We start from the raw sequence: 23,942 nt of genomic DNA, 5'->3' as shown, positions 1-23,942 counted from the left end.
GCACACAGACGTTCTAACGGTTATTTATGATTCCACCAAAGATTTATGTCTATTCGTCTGGGGCTGTCGTCGGTCTGACGTGCTGTGCATTTTTGGGGCGGGCGAACCGTAATCCAACACTAGCACGGAATGCCGAGAAACAATGCCAGTAGATCACAAATGTCGGTCGAACGTACGATTGATTCGTGATGCTTCCAACGAAAATAGGGAATTGGAGGCGAGTACGGGCGTTACCAGACTCTTCAAGAATAACATTAATGGTAGGAAGTGGACGAAATACGAAATAGGAAACCACAGCAAACCCTAAGGCTCACGCCAAGCCAGCTATTACATCGGGAATCAGGATCAAGCAAATCATACGCATCAATGCATTCGATTGCGTTGGGAAGCCGGGATGGGATGGAGCTTTAGTATCATAAGAGCAACCGGATGGGTTACTACATTCTACGGTATGCCCTGGAGCCAGGGTATAGTTTCACTTCCCTTCCACCAACCTAACACCCGGTCGGATAACCACGCAGTACTAAGAGCGTTTATGGTGAGAGCTTAGCAGTGTCACGGAACCGAACCCTGATCCGATTAGCGTGTGCTGGCCTCCGGCTCTCACTTACGCGCTGCGCTGCACTGAAGCGGAACCATCTAATACCGTGTACATCATCATCATCACTGACCCGGTTTCCCGGTGCAAGGCGGGCAGCATAATTTATGATCTAGACTGACGATACTCGACTTGTTTGCAGAAAGCTCGGTCATTGGAAAAAATCCATTCCCGACAGAAACAATATTTCGTTGACGACAATGGAGTTTTTTTTCGCAAAAGTCTGCAGGTTATGTTTTACTTTAGGTTATTTTAAATGCACAGGAGTAAATAATAGTTTTCTAATGTAATGGTAACTCAATTGCAACATTTAGTTACTTACTAATAATAACTATTTTTAATAGTTACAAGAAAACTCTAACTGATCGTGGAAAAATCAACAATCGCGCCGAATGCTATCAAAACTAATCAGAAAAAAGACTAAACAGGACCTTCACGGTAAATCCTCAGAAAATGCTCTTTTAAGAAACAAAAATGCAAAATTTTAGTTTGAACAACTTTTCCAGGATCGAGAAAGTTAATAAATATCAATTCAAACCTAATTAGATGTGCGTTTAAAAAGGTAACATAAAGGGAAAATCTTTTTTTCTCATATGCTTGCAACCATTTGCATATATTTAATAAAATACTGGAAAATGCTAAAGTAAATACCACAACTAAAACCAACAAAAATCCTAAAACCTTCTCGGTAAATCTGATAAATCTACTAAGCTTTTCCTCTGCATCTATTTCTTCACCTTTCGTTTGAGATTGCGAACCGACCAGCCCGCCATATAATTCCCTACGGAACAGAACCGGCCCCTAAACACACCCAACGCGCTGATTAATCACTCCCGGGACGACGATCCACCCAAGCCACCCCCTCCTTCCCCCCCCCCCCCCCGCCCCCTGTGTGACAGCGGCCGATGGTGAAAATTCAATTACAACCTTCCCCCGGACATTAAACTGTTTAACGAACCGTAGGCGGAAAATCTCCCGACAACGCTAGACACCGGCACGGACAAGGCAGGATCTTGGGACGCGCCTTCCCGCGCTCGTCAGCCGAATGGACCGACAATGGGCAGAAGAAGAAGAGCGCAGCACCGTGCAAGGTGGAGAAAGTAACAAACACCGTCTCACCGGAAGCCAGGAGCGAGGAGCCAGGACATTCCGGTGGTTCCGGTCGGCATCGGTCAGTGGAATTGACTCTGATTACATACCACGGCGCCACGGATGACCGACCGTCGTCACTACCAGCGTTCCAGTTCATTCATTAAGCGCTGCCCGATCCTGGCAGCGATTTAATGCCCGTTGCTTAGAAGCAATTTGCAACAAATCGAATTCTTGGCGTGCGCTCGACGCGCTTATTGCTCATCAATAGGCGATCGGGAAAATTTAATTAAATCAACAACAACAGCAGCAGAACCTCCCCCTGGTTGTTGTTGTTGTTGGGTGACAACAGCCAAGCCAAGCGAGATTTCGCGATAACGATGTAGGTGGAGACGATTATCCCTCTTATCGTCAGCAAACAAACTGGCAGAACAGGCGTCCCGTGTCGTTTTGCGATTGTTTTCGCATCGCCCATCACCAAGAGTCGAGCCCGCCACCATTTTGTGTGGCTGCGGAGAGTTTATCATAGAGCCCTGTGCCTTCACCAAGGATGCAGCATGCATCACAAACACCCATCCATGCACACATGGTCGGTACGCTCCGTGGCATATCGGCAAACATATTCAAGCAGCGTGCTCCACCATCTTTGCGACCACAGTTCCGGATGAAGTGGGTTGAGGTGAGGTTTCTAATTAAAACGGAAACATATCCTCTTCCCGGTGAACGTCCGCATAACCGGACGGATCATAAATCTTCCCCAAACGTTCGTCCGTCCGTCCATCCGTCCGTCCGCGGTTCTTCGGCTCCGCCCGGATGGTAATGGAGTCACCGCGCGAAGCACAGATGCACCGACTCGACTCGTCTCTCGGGTCTCGGGGAAGGATGACGCAAAGGATACGGCCCCAGAACCACGTATTGCTAGCCATTTTGCGGTTCGTGCGGTGCTAAATCAATTATCGAGCCACGGGGCCTTAGCGAGACATCGGCCACCGGCCTCCAGTAGGACAGCGAGAAGCTCTGCTCGAGCGCTTCTTCACCTTTTGCTTTCACGTGATTTCTTGCAGCCATTTTTGCCGTTGGCTGTTGCTCCTAGCACAGCATGAAGACAGGGAACAGGGATGTTTGAGGCCAGCAATATTGGAATTTATTTATTTATCCCCAAAGATTGGTGCGAAATTGGATCGGTTAACTGATCGCGCTCTCCCCCTCGTCCCGGTGACAGCTCTCCGGGGTGCCTCTAATTGGAATTCACTTTCATGAAACGAGCGGAACCCGTTAGACGAGAGGACGCCTTAATTAATGAATCATTTTGATAAAAATAATTACATATTTAATATAAAGCTCCTCCTCTCCTTAGCTACCCTATATTCTGACAAACGCCATTTGACGTAAAGGGAAAAGCAAACAGGCGTGCTCGCCCTTTACATTGTGCCGGTGTGCCGCTGCATTTATCTAAATTGCGTTCGAAGAAATGTGCATCTCCAGCACCAGCATTGCCAATTACTAGTCACTTTTACGCCCTCGTCTCTCGGATCCATCACGTGCGAAACATCTGAGACGGCGGGCGGCCCTGGTTGGCCCTGGCAATGACTGAGCCGAGCCGAGAGCCGTCGACAATCAGTCCACAATCAGACGCTGGGCCCGGGATGAGCTTACAATAAAAATACCTCTCACGGTTCGCGTCATAAAATGGTGCCGCGCAAACAGTCGGATTCTGGGCGAGGATCGTAGTGGGTACTAATTGCGAAGCGACTTCATTTCACTTCAGCCACCCACACGTACACACGGAGACACGAGAAGTGTTTGGTCATCCTTCACGGGGTTCCTCGTCAGCAGCGTCGTCTTGTTTGGCAGACGATACTGATTTATGGGGGTGGGGCTGCACGTGAACGCGATACGGCGGAGTTATGGCGCACAAGATACGCCCGCCCGTTATCAGCCGATCCTATCCGAGGCCAGCTCATCTCTGTGGCCACTTTTGCATGCTCTCTTACTCTTGCACGGCACCAGAGGGCTCGTGATGCTCGGTGATATCAGTGATGAGAGCGTCATGTGCAGTTCACCTTGCATGCAGACCCCGTGCTAATTAGAGCCACCTGGGCCAGAGCCGGAGCCGAACCGGGAGGTCGTAATGTAATAAAAGTGGGTAAGCTACCGGCACAACGTTCGTTGACTCTCGTTTGCCAATTATTGCTAATGGTATCAGTCTTAAGAGATTGTGTAGAAAAGCAGTGTTTAGAGGACAGATTCAGATTCTGCCAGAGGCCTGTTCTTTCCTAGCAGTTTTGTCTCCTTCAAAATTCAGAAAAAAACTATCAAAGGATCTGAGGATAAATATCTTCATTTAATATGTAATGGCTACTATTTCCAGTTTTAATTTCTTTGAAACCGATGTAACGAAGCTAATGCTAATGGAATAAAGAGTTACAATTAGAAAAGATTGCTCAAAAAATTGTAATTATTTACTAAAAATTAATAGGAAATTTGAGAATTGGAAATGCTAATCTAAGAAATAAATAAAACAAAGTTTCTTCCATAATTCAATCAAAGCTTGAGATATGGAAGGTTCTAAGCATCCAGGACTTGGTGTTCTGGATATCGAATATAATCTTCTTAGGAACAGTGTGCCATTGTACAATCGAACTGGTTAATCAAAGATTAACTATTCTACGTCATCCCTACAATCAATAAACACACAACGCATTGATTACACGACCGAAACGCGTCAGCAAGGCTCCACAACATATGCAGTTTACTTTATGAGTGTATAATCATCAAACAGAACAGGAAACACATAGCAATGGCGCACATAACAACCGTCATGTTTAATCTGAAAAGAAATAAAAGATTTTAATTTCTAAGGCTACAGAAAGGTCTTCGTTACTCTGCAATTTAATTAAACAAATGAGATATCAATACAAAATTTAATCAACTACTGAGCAGACTTTCTAATGCCTGCTGAACTGCCACGTAACGTAACCTTCTCGTGGATCTTTCCAATGGGAAAGCACACTTTTTGGGGATTTTTTACTCTACTTTCCCGACAAAAATGTCAAAACAGAAAATTCACGCAATGCTTTACATACGCATCGGACACGCCACGATAAGGGTTGGAATAGCCCTCCAGCTAATAATGGCCAGCGGCTTAGAGGAATCCCCGGCGTATAATTTGAAGGTCTCTCTCTCTTTCTACTTTTTTCTCTCTATAACTGGCCCGGTACCTGTTGCTGGGTGTAATAAACATTGAGCTATAATTTGTTTGTCTGAGGTGCATCCCCTACCCGCGTTTCGGTTTGCCGGCTCCGGCCACTGCATCAATATTCTAATCACGTTCCAGCCTTGTTGCCCACAGCCAACAAACGTGGCAAGACATGCCGAATCATTGGGCCCACCACCGCCACCGCCTTGTTTCCTCCTCTCCAGTCCCCTGGACTGCTATTCAACCATAAAGCCCACCACCGGTTGAGATTGAGCTTAAAGCTGGGGAAAACATAACGTTTTATTGAAAAATTAGAACAATTCCCATCCACTCCCCCCGCAAGCATCTGCCAAGGTAATCATAACGCCGTCCAACCAGTCTGCCAGTCATTGCGCAACGCCTCGGTCATTATCAAGGCGGTCACAGTCCCGTCAGTTGTGGCGCCTCCTTCCCGCCAGCGCACGAGTCGAATGGCGGACGGAACCACGCGGTCGATCGGTTCAAAACAGTTCAACGATCACGTGGTCGCGTTTGCCTTCGGGTTGATGACGTCACGCCGATCGTTTGTTCGGGCTTGGTTCGGCTCGTACCCGTTCGAAGGGTAGCCGCGTCGATCGTAGAGGGAATGGGGTGGCCACGGTTTGTTCAACATGACTCCATGCATGCGCATGCTCCGGCCCTTTGCTTATCGTCTCAAAAGGGCCACAAACACAAACGACAGTTAAACGGTTTGGACTGGTTGAATCAAGCGGGCGCCATCATTACCCAATGGCGGTGCGATTCCACCAATCGATCGCTCGACTCGGCTGCACAGTTGGTTTCCCTTTTTCAGCAACATCGATCGATGGTAATTAACGGCACGCATGCTCCTCGATCATGTTGCCGTCTTCTAATACGCTCTGCAAACATTAACACTTTATCACCCAGCGACGGCAATCAACAACAGAACTTCGGTGGAACATCGTGATCGCTACATTACAACGATCGCCGTTGTTTGTAATGTTCCTTACAAAATGGTGACGCTTTTGTTTAGCACCTTAACATGACATCAATAAACTTCTATCGTTGGCCCTTTCCACCGCGATCTTGATCCCTCGGCCCTGATCCACCTCATTATTTCGAACAACGGCACCGATCACCATCATCGCCTGATAAAGCCCGCATGTTCTCAGCGATTAATGCCCGTCTATTAACACACGATGCTTGCTCGCTGGCTGGCTGGCTGGCTGGCCTTCCCGCCATTTCATCCATCATCAAAGAGCAAGCAGATTCGATGCAGTCGATCAGACCGCCCAGTCGACGGTATCAAAACGGTGTGTTTAGAGAGGTGATCAGTGTGTCTACAAATGGAGCCCCCTGTTGTACTGCCATAAACTGTTTGACAAACAGAACGCACACAATGTTTTCGACCGACCGACCGACCCACGACGACGACGAAGGGGGAATGGGAGATGCAGTGACGACGGCGAGAGAAACGTAGCTGGCGCTTGCAAAGCGTGCCGCGCACGTGAGCCACACACTGCGCCACGGTCTGTCCATGCGCCTGTATGTGTGCCGAGGAACCACCGAAAAGGAGCAAAAGCTCGCCAATCCTGTCATCATCCAATCAACTCCAACTCCTCGCCTATCACTAGCACATGCGCTCTCTCTCTCTCGCTCTCTCTCGCTCTCTCAAGCTTTGTACGCTCTCACCGTGCCCTCCGTTTTACAATCCAACGATAAACACTACCCCTCGCTACCCATTCTCTGCCCCTCCCGTTCGATCGTTCTCTCGGTGGCTGGGAAGGCTCAGAGGAGGGGCCGCTTGATGGCAGTGATACCGAAAAGTCAGGCCCAGGTGCCGGTGGCCCCGGTGCAAGGGTGTAGTCCACGTATTTAAGCGCGAACAGGCCCACTGAAGGTCAGCAAACGGCATTCGGCTGCAGCGATCGACGCGTGGTTGTGGTGGGATTGCGATCGACGATCGCGAGACGCAGCGAAAGTGCGCTCCAGCTCCAGCTCAGCAGCCACAGTAGTTCAGTGGCAGTCGTCTCTGATAGTGCGACCAGTGTGGAACAAGGTGGAACAAGTGGTGTGCCCCAGATGCAGCACTAGGAATCGATCCGTTGTCGGACGCCAGAACAAAACCACGAGCCGTTGTTGGCGTTAAGTTTTGGCGAAAGTGTTGGCAAAGTAGCTCCCTTCTCTCGTTTGCATCATTGCGATCGCCATCGCCGGTAGCGGCTCCTAACTACTTGCCTGCTTGCCAGTAGCCCTTTCTATTCATCGCCATCATCGCCATCATCGTTAGCAGCAGCAGCAGCAGCAGTAGCAAAATGTCGTCCAGTGTGAGGTTCGCATCGAACCGTCTGCTCCTAATGCTGCTAAGTGGCCTATTGTTCGTCCTAATCTGTGATATTGATCGTGTGCTGGGAGCGTCGGTATACAAATCACCCAATCTCGACGGTAGGTTTACGTTTGGCTTTCGGTGTACGTGTCATCATCATCAATAGCGTACTAAGCGCTGCCGGTTGGTCTCGTAGTCACTGTGTCGCTGTCTGTCTCTCTAGTTGTTGTTCTCTCTCAATGTTTGCCCGACGAGCGAGGTACTATACTCTCGATCCTCAATCGATCGATGACAGGTGTTTTTCACGGGCAACAGCGTCACACCGTTGCAGAGATGGTCGTTTGAGTGAAATGTGTTTGGTAGTAGCAACATGAATCGGAAGGCAGTATGTGGTATGGTGGCCATTCTATCCCCATTCTAGCTCAGTTATTGAAACAGCTGGAGCTGGAGGTAACGAACGTACGGGGTTAAACAGGGCTAAGAATGTACTGCGCAAATCAGCGTCACCGCACGATGTTACGACGGCAACGATCACCGATAGAAGAAGTGAAGTGGTTGACAATGAAATTTGTGTTTTTGCAAATTACTTCCCACCCCACCAAAAACAGCCTTTCTAGCAAACTTCCGACAACCGTTTATTTTTTTGCCACAATCAACTCACCAGCAGCCGTAGACTGTTGAGTGGCACAAATAAAAAAACAATCTCAAATGGTTTTGCTTTGGGCGAAGTAGAGCGTACGCACGTTAGGTGTGCGCGCTCGCGGTCAATGCCATCGGTATGCTGCACCACAATAGCCGTGGTGGTTGATGGTCATTTTTCTTCTTATTGGTATGCTGATAGGGTGGAAAGACTAGACCATACTCTGGCACACCGTGGCCCTCCCCTTTGTGCACGGCCCTGACAGGCCATGGAGTGGAGTGTGTGTCATGGAGTGTCGCACCTTTTGCACGTTTCAAGTTGATTCGATTCGCGCAATTTTTTTTCCATGAGTTTACTTTTTCTTCCCCTCCTGCCGTTTATGCTTGTGTCACGGTTTTCTCTAGTTCATGGTCGATTTGCGCAGAAGGTTATTTACACTTCTACTAGCGAATATGCTGCAGATCGGGGTGAGAGCGATTTGCATAACCGCAACCGAAGCAAGGCACTGGTCCATTAAAGGACCAGTTGTTTGGTTTTTTTTCTTTCTTTTTCGTTGTTCCTTTTTGTCTTCTGTTGCCATTCAAAAGGTTGTAGACTGTCATCGTTGTCTTAACATTCCATTCATTAGGATAGGAGCGATCGTTTCGGGAGGTTTCTACTCAGGCAGGTGTGTTATCAAGATTGCAAAAGACGTTTTTTTTGCTTCGTTCTTTGGCATTTCGCATGCTAGGCAATCGGTATTGGAATCCAAATGGTTTTAAATTTAATAATTTTCACTTTAAAGTGTTTAATCTCAATTTAAGTAAACTAGAATATGCTGCTTTCTAAACTGCTGCTACTAAAAATAGTAAATCAAAACAACAATTTTCTCATTTTGCATCTCTCTACAACCTGCCAGTCTCGTCTGGCAACATCGACCGGGGACTGGCAGCCCCGGTACGCCAGGTTGTGTCATTCCAAAGTCGGAAAACGTGCTCACCACCTATCACAGCCGCATCGCACTTATGATTGATCACAGCGCTCTACCGCTCGCTGGTGATTACTGTTACCGGAACCCCGGCGGATTTGCTTATCGTCAACGGTAACGACGACAGAAAACCCCCGTTTCCAAGATGAACTCCACCCCTGTTTCGTTCGATCGGTTGCACACGTGCACCGCGAGCTATTTTCACAAATAATTGCCCAGCATGTGGGTCCAGTCCAACAGCAACCGGCAACCGGCGCACCCAGCGGCGATCGTGCTGGTTGCATAATGCATTCGATACCTTCGGCAGGCGGGCAAATCATTTTCCCATTCCCTTTGACTTGGCTACTTGGATTCACGCGGACCAACCCAAAAGGTGACATTTCACGGTTCGACATAGTTTCCACTGCCGACCGATCGATCGAGAAAAATGAATCTATTTTTAGTGCGGTCCGGATCCGCGAAACCAGCACCACCGTGAGCTTAAAGGGTCTGGCCCGTGTGTGACCGGTTTTCGGAGAAAAGTTGTTTCCCCCCCCTCCCCCATTCGCTTACCAGTCTCTGATCGGGTTGCTCAATGCCGCACAGTATCTGTAATGGATTTACGATCGACTTTTAAAGAGCCAGCCACCAGTGCGCACCGGTCTGGCGTTCGGATTGCGAATTACTTCACCTTCTTAACCTCGCATTCTTTTCCTCCTCCCTTCCCACCGTTCTAGATGCACGCCACTGGAAGCGATCGGCGGAGAACTACCTGAAGCAGGTACTATCGTACGATGAAAACCGTCGCATGAAACCGTCGGTGGCCAAGAATGTCATCATCTTCGTCGGTGACGGTATGGGCATCGCCTCCCTCTCAACCGGCCGCATCTTCAAGGGACAACGAGCGGGCCGTTCCGGTGAGGAGGAACAGCTAAGCTTCGATACCTTTCCGAACACGGGCATGTCCAAGACGTACAACACCGACCGGCAGGTACCGGATTCGGCCGGTACGGCGACGGCCATGTTTTCTGGCATTAAAACGCGATCCGGTGTGGTGGGTGCCGATTACACGATCACCGAAACGAACCTAGAGGCAGCCAAGGTGCCATCGTTCATGGAGTGGGCCCAAGCGGAGGGCAAACGGACGGGCATTGTGACGACGACGCGCATTACGCACGCCACACCGGCCGCCTGCTATGCGCACTCGATCAATCGGAACTACGAGTGTGGCGCCAAGATTCCGGTGGGGATGAAGAGCCGCATTAAGGACATCGCCCGGCAGCTGGTTGAGGATGAACCGGGAAAGAGTATGAACGTGATTCTGGGTGGTGGAAGGAACTGTTTCGGTGCACCCGTACCGGACCATCTGAAGACGGAGTATCGGTTCAATGGTGCGATGGAGAAGACGTGCCTGCGGACGGATGGTCGTAATCTGGTGGATGATTGGCGGGTGCTGAAGAACGGCACAAACGCCCAGTACGTCTGGAAGACAGAGGATCTACGGGACGTTGTGTTGGATGAGGTAGATCATCTGCTCGGTTTGTTTGCTGACGATCACATGAGCTACGATACGATCCGGAACCGTGGGGACGATGGAGAACCGTCGCTCAGTGAGATGACGGAGGCGGCCATACGGGTTCTGCAGCGTCCTGGTAGTGCCGGATTTGTGCTGATGGTTGAGGGAGGACGGATTGATCATGCGCACCACCAGAATCACGCCCATCTTGCGCTGGCCGAAGTGGTGGAGTTGGACAAGGCGGTCGAGACGGCCCTCAAGTTGGTGGATCTGGATGAAACGCTTATCATCGTGACGGCCGATCACTCCCATGCGATGACATTCAATGGCTATCCGGACCGGGGCAATGATATTCTAGGTCAGCAGTAATGACTGCCAGCTCCCTGCTGTGCAATACCTTTTAATCAATGGCCCTGTTTTCTTCACTCGTAGGATTCGGGAATCGACCTAACGCGACACCCTACGAAACCATAACCTACGCCAATGGGCCCGGATTTCTGCAGCACCGCTGGAACGATACGCTGCTGACGGAGGACGCCGATTGGGCTACCTGGGTGAAAGTGGGCCAGCTCAATCGTTCCGAAATCACCTACCGACATTTGGCCGCCTTCCCGCTCGGTGATGAGACGCACGGTGGTGAGGATGTGGCCGTGTTTGCGTCCGGTCCCGGTGCCAGCCTGGTGCGTGGTACGTTCGAGCAGAACTACATCGCGTACGTGATGAGCTATGCGGGGTGTATGGGACCGGCCAAGCGGCTAAACGTTGCCTGTGACGATGACTTCCGGCTCGAGTTTGACCAATCGTCGGGAGCGGCTGGTACGCACCCGGCGGCCATCATCAGTATTGCGCTAGTCAGCGTGGCGTCCGTTTTGAGGCATTTGTTTTAAATCTCGTGGCGTCGTTGCGTCGTGATCCCCCTCATGTACGACGCTCTGTTGTATCATTTTGTTATGTGGGTTAAGTGCTAGAAATAGAGATTGAAGTAGAAATGGCGAGACATTTCAATGTACAGTATGGACGCCTTTTCTTTCCATCACACCAGAGTGTGGAACGTTTTTTATGGTCTTTCAGACATGACCTACATCTATAGAAGATCCTGGTATTAATTGAAATTCGTCCCTTCGGCAAAACCTCTTCCGATAGACACGACACAACACGACACCGCCACACCTTGCAACATTCGTTCTTTGAAAGGAAACGGCTATTCCGTTTGATGTTATAAACCACCTAAGGGCGCTTACATACGCCCGGAACAGCACCTGATGTCACCGGCACCTGAAGTACTTTACGCGCATGTTTTAATATTTCATGAGTAATTTCCTTTGTTGCATCGTAACAACTCAATGGAATACAGCTTGCAACACAGATGACAGGGCTTACCTCTGGCACAGCACGGAACCGAAGCGATTCCCTCCGGGAGCGCATACCTCGCTGAGCTTAACAAATGACACGTGGAGTACACGCGTAGCGTAGATCCTCCTCTGGTGTGCATCCTCTGGTGTTTTGCGAGAAGCTAGCTAGAGATGCTGCGGTACCGGGCGCGTGCTGGTACACCATTTATTACACACGATGCACCATAAATATATGGTTTGCCGCGAGCTACCGAAGGAAAGCCGCACGTGATGCTGCACTACTGCTGCTGCTACTGCTGCGGCAGGGAAAGGGAACAGGTGAGTTTATCCATCTTTTCGTCCCCGAAGAAGTCTTTGAAAACGGGAAACAGCTTGAGGTGATGATGATAATGTGTAATAATACACCCTGCATCGTGCATCGTCGTTGTGGCAGTACCCAGCTCAAGATGAGGTGCACCAGCTTTTGATAACAATTTAGAAGCTTAACACCTAGTACCGCAGCATAGTTGTGTGGAAAGGAACGGATGCAGTACGTTCGTTGTTTTCCTTGACGTTGACATCGACATGTTTTAGTGCCAAATGCGAGTGTACCGTACGCTGTACAAACTCTCTGATGCGATATAATTTGTATATTGAACAGGAAAATGAGAGATACAGACATTGCTCTTAGGGTTAGTATATTGTTTCACTCAATGCTCTTAAACAGTCCGTCCGTTATCATCATTAATACGTTTCTTGGTACTGGTCAAGTTTACAAGAGTCAATATTAATTCCTCCAGGACTCAGCTGTACCGCTCGACGTGGTGCTCAATTAGTCCAGTAGAATAATTCTTTTCTAAAGGAAACTACATCTCTTCTCAGAATCATCCGATAATCTGGTACTAGCTACCTGTGTGATCCTGCTGAGGATGATAAAAAGCACCCCTACCAGCAAAGCAACTACTAACCGAGCATTGATAGGATAATCTTTTCCAGCGTTACTTTGCCGTTCGTGTGGCCTCTCGATAATGGGCTTCCCGGGGGTATCGTTGTATCGTTTTACGACCCACACGCTCCTTCCCCTTGAAATGGTGCACGCTTCTGCTTTGCTTATTGTGAACGCCCCGGTACGACATAGATTGTAATTTGGTCAGATTTACCGGATCTGCATCGTTAACAGCGCAGCCCCGTTACGCGTCGATGGTCAGCTAGGATGGAAGTGGATTTCCATTCCACACGCACACAAACACAGGTGAACACACGGCCAGCTGCCGATGCGATAACATGATTGGTGATTTTATCGGATGCTCCCTTTTGGTCGCTCTTGAAATGGTTTTAGATTTTTGCAAGAATTGTTACCGATTATTACCGAACAGTGCGCTGGGCACGGAGCACCCGAAACCGAATTGGTGATTGGAATCGGGTGCTCCAGTCTGATGCAGGACCGAAAATCGATTTCATTTATCGCTCCAAAACGGCCTGAGGCCATTTTAGAGAACACAATCACAATGGCAGGCCTGGCCCAGGACATACACCCAAAAATTGGTTTACAGAGATTCGGTGCGAACGGTTAAGACTTTTCGGTGGTCCTTTCGGACTTCTCCGGTAACTAGTGGGCAGCCGATAGCGAGGACAAGGTTTTCTAGCTTAATGATGATGGCTTCGATTAACCTGCTCCTACGATGCTCACGCTATTGCATCACGGGGTCGGGAGCGTAATGGCCAATATCGTAAATGGTAACGGCCGTGCCGTTCGATTTGGTGATTGCGTACCGATGGTCATCGACGCAGATATCCATGCAATTCCCAGAGCGATAGCACGCCTAGGATTGAGATTGATTGTATTTGCCCCCCGGGAGATTAAATATTTTGTTGTGAATATCACGATCGTAGGAGCCCTTCTTGTTTTATGGAAGATTACGTTAGTGTTTGATAAATATCGTTGTCCTGAATGAACAATTTATTTAAAAAATCCAATCAATAAAAGACCTACATTTACCTTTACTGCGATACTAGAACAATCCTATCCATATCATAACAGTCGGATGACTTTCATTCTCTGATTAAAAAAGTAACAATCCATCCAGAAATATGCCTCTACCAACATTGTAGCATAGCATACTTTTTGCATATTTGTCTGCAAAAAAAATTGCTACCCAACTACGCTATCAGTGCATAAAGGCAAACAATTATAATCTACAAAGAATAGGGATCCGCAATACTTGTTCCAACCAACAACTACCCGCCCGCCTTTTGTTTGCTGCAGAAATGCATACTCCAACAGTAGAGCGCGAGTTGTGCGAACTGCAACTCATCGATGCAACAATGCACCACAAACAATGCCACTTTCACGCAAGTGTGGGCAGCCACACCCGAGGCTGAGGCTTCGTGGGCTAGCATTAAAAACAAAAAACCAACTGAATCCCCCATCCACGAGCCCCATCCTGCCACGGCTTCAGCCCAGATTGACCGGGATGGATATTAAAAAAGTGACCGGAACCGACTCACCGCCTGCCCGATGGAATCAATTGTGCATCGCTGCATCGCACCGCAGCTCACATTCGCGCCACATGACGACAGGTGTGTTCTCGTGTGGTCAGCCGCGGACTGGACTGATCGAAGCGCCATTAGTTCGCGCAACAGAATTGAAAAGCGCACCCGGGCACCCGGGCCGTACCTATTCTTTTGCTGTCAATCGTGAGGCCCTCGCACCACTCCGCAAAAGCAACCACTTGCGGCTGGTTGGAGCATTTTCCGGGCGGCAGCCTCGAGTGGTGCTGAGTGGCGTGTGGAAAGCCAAACAGACTACGGCCGGACCGCGAGAATCCTTTCGTAAGCTAGACAGCCGGACATAATCCGTTTCGAGCATATGTATCACGGGCAAATTGAGGCAATGCTTCGGCATCGAGTGGTTGCAGTCCTGGGTAACCAGAAACCCGGGACCGGGGCACCGGACAGGCTGGTTGAGGGCAACAATGATGGGTGGATCCTTTTTGCGCTCGGCGCTTTTGCACTAACGTTCGCTATCGCCTTTTGTTCTGAGCTCTCCGTGTGTTGATTGGGACGGGGAGGGGGATGATAAAAATGTATGAAGCTGCCTTCCTGAAAGAGGAGTGATGATGATGATGATGATGTTACTACAGCATGCAATCTGATTGGCACTGCTTTCGTAATCTGTCTTTCCGTTGTTTATTGTTAAGCTACCACCGAAGCAGGTAGAATGGGGCAGGTGTTTCCATCCAGAAAAAATGAACTCGTGTAGAATTAAGGCATTTTGATTCAAAATTTTCAAAAGGGTATGTTTCTTTTATTACTTGATGATGACCTTTTAGTTTAATTTATCTGAAACTGGTCAAACTATTGATAAGTAACGATATCGACAACAATTATCGACAATGGTTTTGTAAATAAATGTTAAAAAAGCGAAACAGAAGTAAAAAAGTAATATTAACAAAAGGAAAGTCAGTCTCAAAGACTTTCGTTTCGTAAAAAGCGTTTAACAACAAAGCAAGTCATTTATTTAATAAATCGAGCATTCATTCAGTAAAAAAGCTGAAAAATATTTTGTAAAAATGTTATGTACAACAAACATTTTACACCACCAACACCAATGAACATTATTTCTAATTTCGCATCTGGGTTAATTTATTTCGGCGTTTAGGTACAATGATTTCGACGACTTATTAATTCATGCAATCCGGCAATTTGATTTACCATTCACGGAATACATGTCTGACACCGTAGAAATAAACTGGACCAACAAACTCTACCTCTCAAACTCACATAGCGTGGCGCTCGGCAACGGTGTTTCAGTTGCACCACCACCAATGGAGGCGCCAGGCGCTTCACGTGAAAAAAAACTCCTTTCCTCTGGCGTGCCCATGCCCGGAACATGATTTTTATTCAATTTGAGTCGCTTGATAGATTTCAAATTTAACCGAACTCATTCTGACAGTCTTGCCCCGGTCCTTCGCACACGGCATTACGGAACATAATTCCTCCACCTGCAACCCCACCGTACGGCTAGCGAGGTAGTGAGGTGTCTCTTGTGCTGGACGAGGAAAACAAAAAGCTCAATCAATAGGAATGGGAAGGAAAGGAGAGGTCACCGGTCTATTTGCCACTTGAGCAGCAGCACGGTAAGACGAGTTGGCTCGCATATCCGTCCATTTCTCTTATCTTCAACTATCTAGGAATGCGCCCGCAACCATTTAACGTCGAACGTGAGTGGGCTTCATCCATTAGGAAAACATTTTATTTAATTGAAACGAAACCATCGCATCGCACGCTCGGTCACTTTGGCTGAGGCACACACGAGTAAAGGTTGGTCCCAGCTCTGAGAACCTCAGCAAACAAGCGTATCCGCATTGTGGAAGGGGACCTCTTATCGGATCAACCGCACCGCATGAGGGATCTTCTCACGTATTACGTATCGCCTATCCTCCACGATGATACTGCTACGCCACATGTTCAGGTAACTAAACATGCAAAGTGCTAGGTGCTAGCTGCTAGCACTGCTTGAGCAATTTTCGTCCAGAAGATGTCCTTTTTCCATCCAGCACCACCAAAAGCACACCTCGATCAAAGTGCCTCGAGCAAACAAACGGCCCGTACGGTAACGCTTGGCAACCGAACTGCCTATTTCGCCACTACCCACCCCGGGGTACTTTGATTTTATCGATAGCTACAGACCGGAGCAGACCGCAGAAGACCCTGGCGCAAGGTGATATTTGCTCAAGTATTTCCATTTTCGACAAGATGGCACCAATTTGGCAAACTATCCGGCGTGTGTACCTGGTTCCGTGGTCAGAGCAGGAACCTGGTCCGGTTCGGTATGGTTGCTGCTTGGTGGCTTTTGGCCTGGACCTCGATGGGTTGGCAAATCAAAAACCTAATTATAAATAAAAGTTAAAAGTGTCTTCCGGAACAAACTTGCTGGTGTTTACCGCGACCACGTGGGCTTTTGGGCAGGTAGAGGTTGTACGCGCACTGTAAAAGGGTGAGTTGACAAGTTCCCAAACCAACTTTAGAGTGAGTTTGCCTTTTTTTTTGGTTGCCAAATAACCAGAATAAAACGATATTCTGAGCATATTTTACATTATAATGTAGTGATGGCCAAATAGTTGTTTGTTGTTTGATCAACTTGTCATCGTTTAAAGCGAGCCAGCGGAGCCGAAACCGAGCACCCAAAACTGTGTCCAAGGCAACCCAACGTCACCCAAAGATAGTGATGTTTGTCCATTGCTTTAATGAATGTTTTATGTTTGGCTTTTCGCTCGTTGATGTGAGGTGGTGAAGGGTGCCGTAACGCACCCTTCCGGTGTTGCCTTGTTACCTGGCACCATCTCTAGCTCTCCTTCTCCCCTTAAAAACCAGTAAATGTAGAGGAGCGAGAAACCAACGTCACCATTAAGGCAGTCAAGTGATTTTGCGAAGCAACTCAACCCATAATACCGCACGAGCATAAAGCATGCTGCATATGTGTGTACTTCCCGGTATTTCCTCCTTATGCTGCCCCGGTATCACCGGTGGCAGTTAAAAGCAAAAGAGGTTTACCTTTCCTCTGCTTCTCTCTCTCGGAACACACTTTCAACTAGGACATCTATCGTCGAGGACCAGGATAGTTGAGTCTTTTCCTCGAAAACTTTCCCCATAACGAACGCCACACATACCAGTACCACCAGGTGGTGAGTGTTCTTTACATTTTGCTGCCTTGCCTCTCTCCCAGACAGACCAAGCATCGCTCAACCGACGTCGCGTGCTGCACCGTACGCGTTTCCGGCGTGAAAATTCGTCAAGAAGCATCGAAATGTCCACCGAAAAACCCAGGAAAACCATCCTAAGCCGCTTTTCTCGCTGCTGCACCGATATAGCGAGAGAAACGTAGGGGCAAAGAGCGTTCCAGCAGCTGACCGGGTAAAGAAGATGCGTTTGATTATGCATACGGCCGAGCCAGCCAGCATCCGGACCCGTTGCAGACACCTGGCAACCTGTTGGTGTGTCGAAGCATCCAGGTCCAGGTACGCCTCATACGACGCACAAAACCACCGAAGACCCATACGCTTCCGGTCGTGGTTGAAACAGGTTAAAGGATAATCTACTATCAAACCATGTTCGAAACTGGGAGCGGAGCGAAAAATGACCCAAAACCCACCACCAGCAGCAGCAGCAGTCCACCGGTAACCAATCTCGTGGAGCAATATTTACCCAAGGATTAAATCCAACCGAAAGTCGAATCGCACGAGTCGCACGGCCACCTGTGGGGTTGGATTCCACGTGAAAATTATCACCTTCTGGCGCCGAGCACGTAAGGAGAATCAAATTTATAACCTCATCCGACACCACCGGGTCACCGAATGGGTGGCCACACTTTTCATACGCATCCTGGATGTGTTTTACGATCGGTTGCTAATTAAAATTTTACGAACCAACCACCGGGACGATCTGATGCTGGATGTCCTACGGTTACGCTACTACGGACCTTCTCCTAGACACCACGTATGGCGAGGATGCTTTCCACTGAAGCTGCCTTGGGTAACATTAACAGGCAAATTGAAACGATAAATAACGAGCGGGGGAGTACCTTCGGGCTTCTACGAAAGGGTGTCGCATGATGGCCATCACATGATGGCTAGCAGCAGCAGCAGCAGCAGTCGTTGTCGTCTGCTTGACGACAGATTCCAGCCCCGCTTCGGTGTTAATTGTTATGCTAAGAAGGTGAAGGCATTTCTTCTGCTCACTTTATGCTCCCTTTAACCAACCAAGCAACCATCGGAGCGCTCGATGGCTCGATGTCCGTTACGTTGTTGACGCTCAACTCATGTTGACTCAAAGGACGAGACGAGACGTCGGTATAGCGTGTGCTCAGATGTAGCTGCTGGCTGCCCCATGCTACAACCGCCATTTACGTTGGAAGCCATTAATTACCAGGCAAATGGCAACGAATTTCAGGCTTCAGTTAGCCCGTACACTCCCCCTCCACCTCCATCTCGGCGTAGGGATATTGCCAACGATGCTGCGATGGTTCTGGCGCATGTGTCATCTCATCCACGGCAGGTGGATTGAAGACATCGCCAAGGGCCGCCAAGTGTGACAGAGCTTGCGATGCGCTCCACGCTCCTGTGCGATGTAATTTGGATTCCATTACACATCAGAGTGTAGGTTTAAATTAATTTGTTAAAATTAATTAAATACACTGAAACCGGTGTGTCCCTCGCAGGCTTCGGCTCCGGCTGGAGATTAAGGTATCTGCCCTGTCGGCCGCGCTTGTTCTTTCAATTTTCACCGAATACCAAGCCCACCAAGTCCGGAAGCACCATTTTCATTTTACTTTAATCCCGGCCCAAGCATCACTCTCGGGGCAAGCGGGAGGATCTTGAATAAATTAGAAACGATTGCAAGCAGCGAGTTCACAGAATGGAAAGCTTCATCGTTTTTTTTTTTTTCGCTCATGTTGCTACTAGGAACACTGCTTGAACATCACATCGTTCCGAGAGGGATAAAATGGTTACAAATCACACGACATTTGCTGACACGACCGGTAACATTGACAAACCATCGGAATCCCCTCGCCCCCCCCACGGAACGGGCAGGAACCGGACAAATTTGCCTTCGCTCGTCCATTCAATTGCTCCCTGCTCCGGCTTCACGCGGGGGGTTCATCATCGGACGGACGTGCGAGATTGGAGCCGTGGTCCAGCCATCCAGCATGTGAAATGTGCATGTCCCTGGACGTTAGTCGTCGACGTGATCGGAATGGTCGTCGGATGCTGGATGCACCACCTCCGTTGACAGACCCGGGTACCCGGGTGTGTCCCCTCCGGGAGTGCGGTGCATCCGGTCCTCACACGCCAGAAGACACGTCGAGCCGATCGGAAGCCTGCTTCGCTGCATCTCGTCTCCATCGTTACGCCGATTTGTCCGTGACTCTTTCGTGCTCTGCACTCGATGCATAATTCGTGTGCTGGGCAGCTGGCCATTCGAGGGGTCCCCGGGATTAAAGAATCGATAACCGATCGCCCTGGTGCAGGGGCATGGGAAGTGGATGGCAGCCAGTGCGGGGGCACAACTGGTACGACAACAAATATCTTCATTTGAATGTTTGCATTGACTTGTCGTTGACCGTATTCCTTTACCTGCAATCCAGTGCCAGTGCTTGAGGGATGTTCTTCCGTGTTTCTCACTGCCTCCAAGTTCCTGTAAAACCGTTATACCGATTTCTGGAAGCTGGCTGGCAGACAAAACTTTGTCCCAAGTCCCCAGGGAACGATGAAGCTGTATGAAACCAAGATACCAGGCACGGGTGCACAAAACCCCACAGAAGAGTGAGAACGATTCGAACGGAATGTCTTTGCAACATGTTTCTTTACGACATCGCCTCACCTCACGTTCCGTGAAATTTGGTCGAACCACGTTGGCTGCATCCGTTGGATGCTAGCTTTGGGCAGGATCAACCCGATTTCGATTGCGATTTGCATGGCGATGTTGGCTTTGACTTATCAAGCGGCACCCGGTATCGTGGTGCATGTTTAAACAGCGAACAACACGACCGACCGGGGGGACATCAGAGATCGTTCCCATTTTGCTTCTAGGTGTTCGATGAGCGCACGTTTGCTGTACTGTTGGAATGGCTGGTGGTGCTGGTGCTGCTGCTGGTGTTGCTTCTGCATTGATTGAATTCACTTTTACTTCGAGCGATGTGAATGCATAATGGACAGGGTAACAGACAGAGTACGAGAAAGAGAGAGAGAGCGATTTTCTAGCAGGAACTGCATTGAATTATGTAGTGTCAGCAATAAGGTAGCTATCCATTTTTATTATCCAGTGTCACTGTAGCAGTATGTTACGATGCTTGCCATCGTCCATTATTCATCAATAAACATTTCGATTCCATCTCTTGTTTCAGTTTGGATAGCCATTTACTTAAGCAAAAATCTATTTCCAACAACTTACGGCATTTTGTAAGGCATGACCCATGTCCAATTGTTGGGCTCCGCTTTATGTAGCATCGTTTAATTACTCTTTCTCCTGTTTAATTTTTTTGTGGTTCTATTTTCTACTCTGCACTAATCATTTATCTCGTTAGTTTTGTTTATTTGATAGGTTAAATTATGCTATACGATTTTCTTCGTTTAAATCTGCACTTAAGAGGGGCTTCGGTATTTTCAGGCCAAAAAAAGGCCCGTGTTTGACGATTTTTTGTGACGTAACCATTCAACTTTATTTTTTTCAAGTAAATAGCATATTATTCTACAACTTTTGAAGAATATATGGTATTGTTTTGAGCAACATTCATTGAAAAATTAATCCGTGGCATCAAATTTTGGTAGGCGTGTCGTAGCAAAGGTACTTTTCACGGTACCCATCGTAGCGTCATGATGGGTCATCTGAATGATACAAATCGATATTCGTTAGAAAGGTTATAAGTTTATCTAAGTAGTCCCAGAGAGTTTTTGGTGATATTTCAATTTTTCGATTTTTGGCAGATTTTTGAAGTTCAAAAAGTGATGCTTTTTGCGATTCTGCCAAAAAACGATCTTTACATAATTATTTAAAAAAAAAAAAAGTATCAACAATTTTAATGATATCTCGACGGGGCTCCCTGGTGAATAGGGTACAGATTATGTGTTAAAAATTTCGAATCGATCGGTCTAGTAATTTTTACGGTACGACGCGCACCGACTTTGAAAACGTTGGTTTTCGGGAAGCGCTTTTGAAAGTAGCGAGTTGCATGGAGCCTTGTATGAAACGCGGATTTAAACAAATCTGTAACTTGGTCAGTTTTGCTTCAATTGATTCAAAACTTTTACACAGTGTTGTTGAAAGGATCAGCATTCAGGAGAAAATATTTAAAACATGTGTCGCAAAAAAAAATCAATACTTAATTACGTCGTTTGGGAGTTTGCGATTAGTTTATTATATATATATAATAGGACGAACGTATGTTAAATACGTTTAGTTTGTAAGATCTGCTCACGGCCTTTGTAATATCGAATGCAATTCGCTGAAAATGGGCAATGATTCATTAGAAATACTAATGTTTAATGCATCATTATCACCGCACTTAATAACCTTTATACTCCCTCTTCTTACCTGATCACTTAGTAAGAGTAATAGATAACGGAGTGTTTTCAAAGGTGCTCAGCGAAGCGTTAGAAGCGTGCTCCAAAAGGCACTCGACACACTCGGTATCCTTGTGCAGCTGCACTCTGCAATTTCTAGAAATAAATTTGATGTGACAGCAAGAATGTGAGTCCTCACAGCGCATTACCATTGACGCAATTCCAGGAGGAAAGGACCTTTTCATGCACCCTCCGTGGCACACATTTAACGAATTATCAAATGAAGGTTCTATTGCTCCCCCGAGCACTGCCATCAAATTATTCCAGCAAATCCATCCCGAGGTTGAGTTTATGACATCGCAAAAAGCACATCTCATCACAACCCCATACCGCGCGTCACACATATTACAGTGCGATCTCGCAATTAACCCAGGACATCCGTCTCCCTTCGGCGAGGCAAAACCGCGAAAAGCAAAACTTTCCACCACAAAAACGTGCTTTTGGGGTACCCAGTGTTGATGATGATGATGATGACGCTGGTGCGCTGGCTGTTTATTGAAAATGTGTAGCCGTAAGCGAAAGTCACCACGACCACGTCGTGCGATCCGATCCGAAGGCAGCCCAAGCGCACGGAAATGCGTTTTACGTAATTTGCATAAATGCGTTGCTGCTCCTGCTGCTGCTGCTCTGGCCAGAGAATGCAATTGTGGTGGTGGTGGTGGTGTGCATGATGCGCCCGGGAAATGGAAAATTCAATAACGCTGAAAGCTCATATCAAATAACACACTGCCGCATATGAAATGAGAATTCCGAGTGCGCCGAGTGCGGCACCGGAAGCTCGGAGGAGAAACGCGAGAAATCCATATCCCGTCTCGCCACCACCCTTTGCAGGATGGACAGCAGGCAGGACGGCAGATAGACAGCCAGCCAAACCGACCGACCGTACACACGTAAAAACGATTGCTTACGCAATGGTATCCAATGGCGCCCCGTGCCACTCCGAATGCAGAATGCGCCTTTTGATGATGCATGATGATGAGGTTGGCGGTGAATTCGAACGGGCGAGCGAACATACGCACGGAGATGCATTATGCGAACCGTATCCTCGCTGACCCCCCCGCGAAAACTAAACACAGAGAAAGAGCAGTCACCGAGGTCGGACCATTAGCATTCGCTTAGCAACATCCGGCTCCTGCTACTCGTTGGGCTTTTGAGAAACATTACACCACGTGGCAGCGGAGGGCGACGAGACTGTGGACGAGAGTTAAGTTTCCACGGACAGCAGCATCGGTCACGACGTTTCTGCAAGCTCAGCTGGAATGATGGAAACCGTGCAGCCCTTGCTGGTTACATGGCGATGACGACGACGGTGCCCGAATGCAGCCACCCAAGCTCGCAGCATAGCCTCTGACGTACGCTGCGGTTAACGCTCGAAGTTGTCGCCAGCAGACGACACCATGCCGACATCGCACTAGCCCAGAAGGTGATCACTTCGCGGGAAATTCTGAAAACACCCCCCCCCCCCCCCCCCTGGGGAGTCCTGGCGAGCCGTCCAGAATGTGATGCGTCGTAAAAGCCGGTTGATGGCGAATGGATGCGCATGGATGGTCATTAATTTGCTAATGTCAGCGTAAAATGTGTGATGTGCCCTTTTTCACGGTCGACGGACGGCTGGGTCACTTTTTGTGGTTTTGGTGCCTGACCGAACGAGCCCAAATGATAAAGCGCGCAGCCAGTTCGCTTCCAGGATGCTCGCAGGACGGTGAGACCGATTTCGTGAGCCTTTCCGAGCGTGAGATATCTGCAGCAATAAATCAATATTATGCAATCAAAGGGAAAGAAAGGTTTGTGACATTTAGCCGTCCCTATTCAACTTTTTAACAGGCGTTTACAAACGGAATACGTTACGCAATGGTTGCTGGGTTCTACTTGAAAGGTGTCGTCAAGAATGAAGTAGTATCTGGAAGCATTCTGTGATGAGATAGCTGCAACAATGTGTCTTTCTTGATAAGAGTTTGGTTGGACAAGGATTCAAGACTAACAATAATTGAAAGAAAACAATTAAAACATTGGTCTTGCACAAGATAGGACTGATTAGAGAGAATAGCCTTATCGCCATTAATTTGCGACATAAACAAAAATAACAATTGAACATCTATTGACTGAAGTTAATGTACAATTAACATCTCTTATTATTAACGCCCTTGCATCAAACTTACACAAAAAAAATCAACAT

The 23,942-nt window shown here is 48.0% G+C and overlaps 2 protein-coding genes and 1 long non-coding RNA gene across 3 annotated transcripts in view; 1 reads left to right on the top strand and 2 right to left on the bottom strand.

Annotated features, from left to right (window-relative positions):
• Positions 1-6,778: 6,778 nt before the first annotated feature.
• On the top strand, positions 6,779-11,328 carry LOC126576064 (alkaline phosphatase 4). The gene is made up of 3 exons (XM_050237149.1): positions 6,779-7,331; positions 9,536-10,672; positions 10,747-11,328. Exons 1-3 carry the CDS (start codon positions 7,202-7,204, stop codon positions 11,199-11,201), a joined length of 1,722 nt encoding a protein of 573 aa, XP_050093106.1. The 5' UTR covers positions 6,779-7,201; the 3' UTR covers positions 11,202-11,328.
• A 10,209-nt stretch (positions 11,329-21,537) lies between these two features.
• On the bottom strand, positions 21,538-23,103 carry LOC126575525 (uncharacterized). The gene is made up of 2 exons (XR_007608266.1): positions 21,738-23,103; positions 21,538-21,648 (listed from the first exon to the last, which is right to left on the bottom strand). It is a non-coding gene; the product is annotated as an uncharacterized LOC126575525 (long non-coding RNA).
• Positions 23,104-23,847: 744 nt separating this feature from the next.
• The window catches only part of LOC126577450 (uncharacterized), a 1,842-nt gene continuing 1,747 nt past the window's right edge, over positions 23,848-23,942 (bottom strand). The window contains exon 4 of the mRNA XM_050239081.1: positions 23,848-23,942. This exon is cut by the window's right edge and continues 501 nt beyond it. The gene's annotated coding sequence lies outside the window, so the exon portion shown is untranslated.

The sequence above is a fragment of the Anopheles aquasalis genome, chromosome 3 (assembly GCF_943734665.1).
Source record: "Anopheles aquasalis chromosome 3, idAnoAquaMG_Q_19, whole genome shotgun sequence".
Taxonomy (NCBI): Eukaryota; Metazoa; Arthropoda; class Insecta; order Diptera; family Culicidae; genus Anopheles; species Anopheles aquasalis.
The sequence above is the reverse complement of the archived record's forward strand: the minus strand, read 5'-3'. Positions and strand labels throughout refer to the sequence as shown.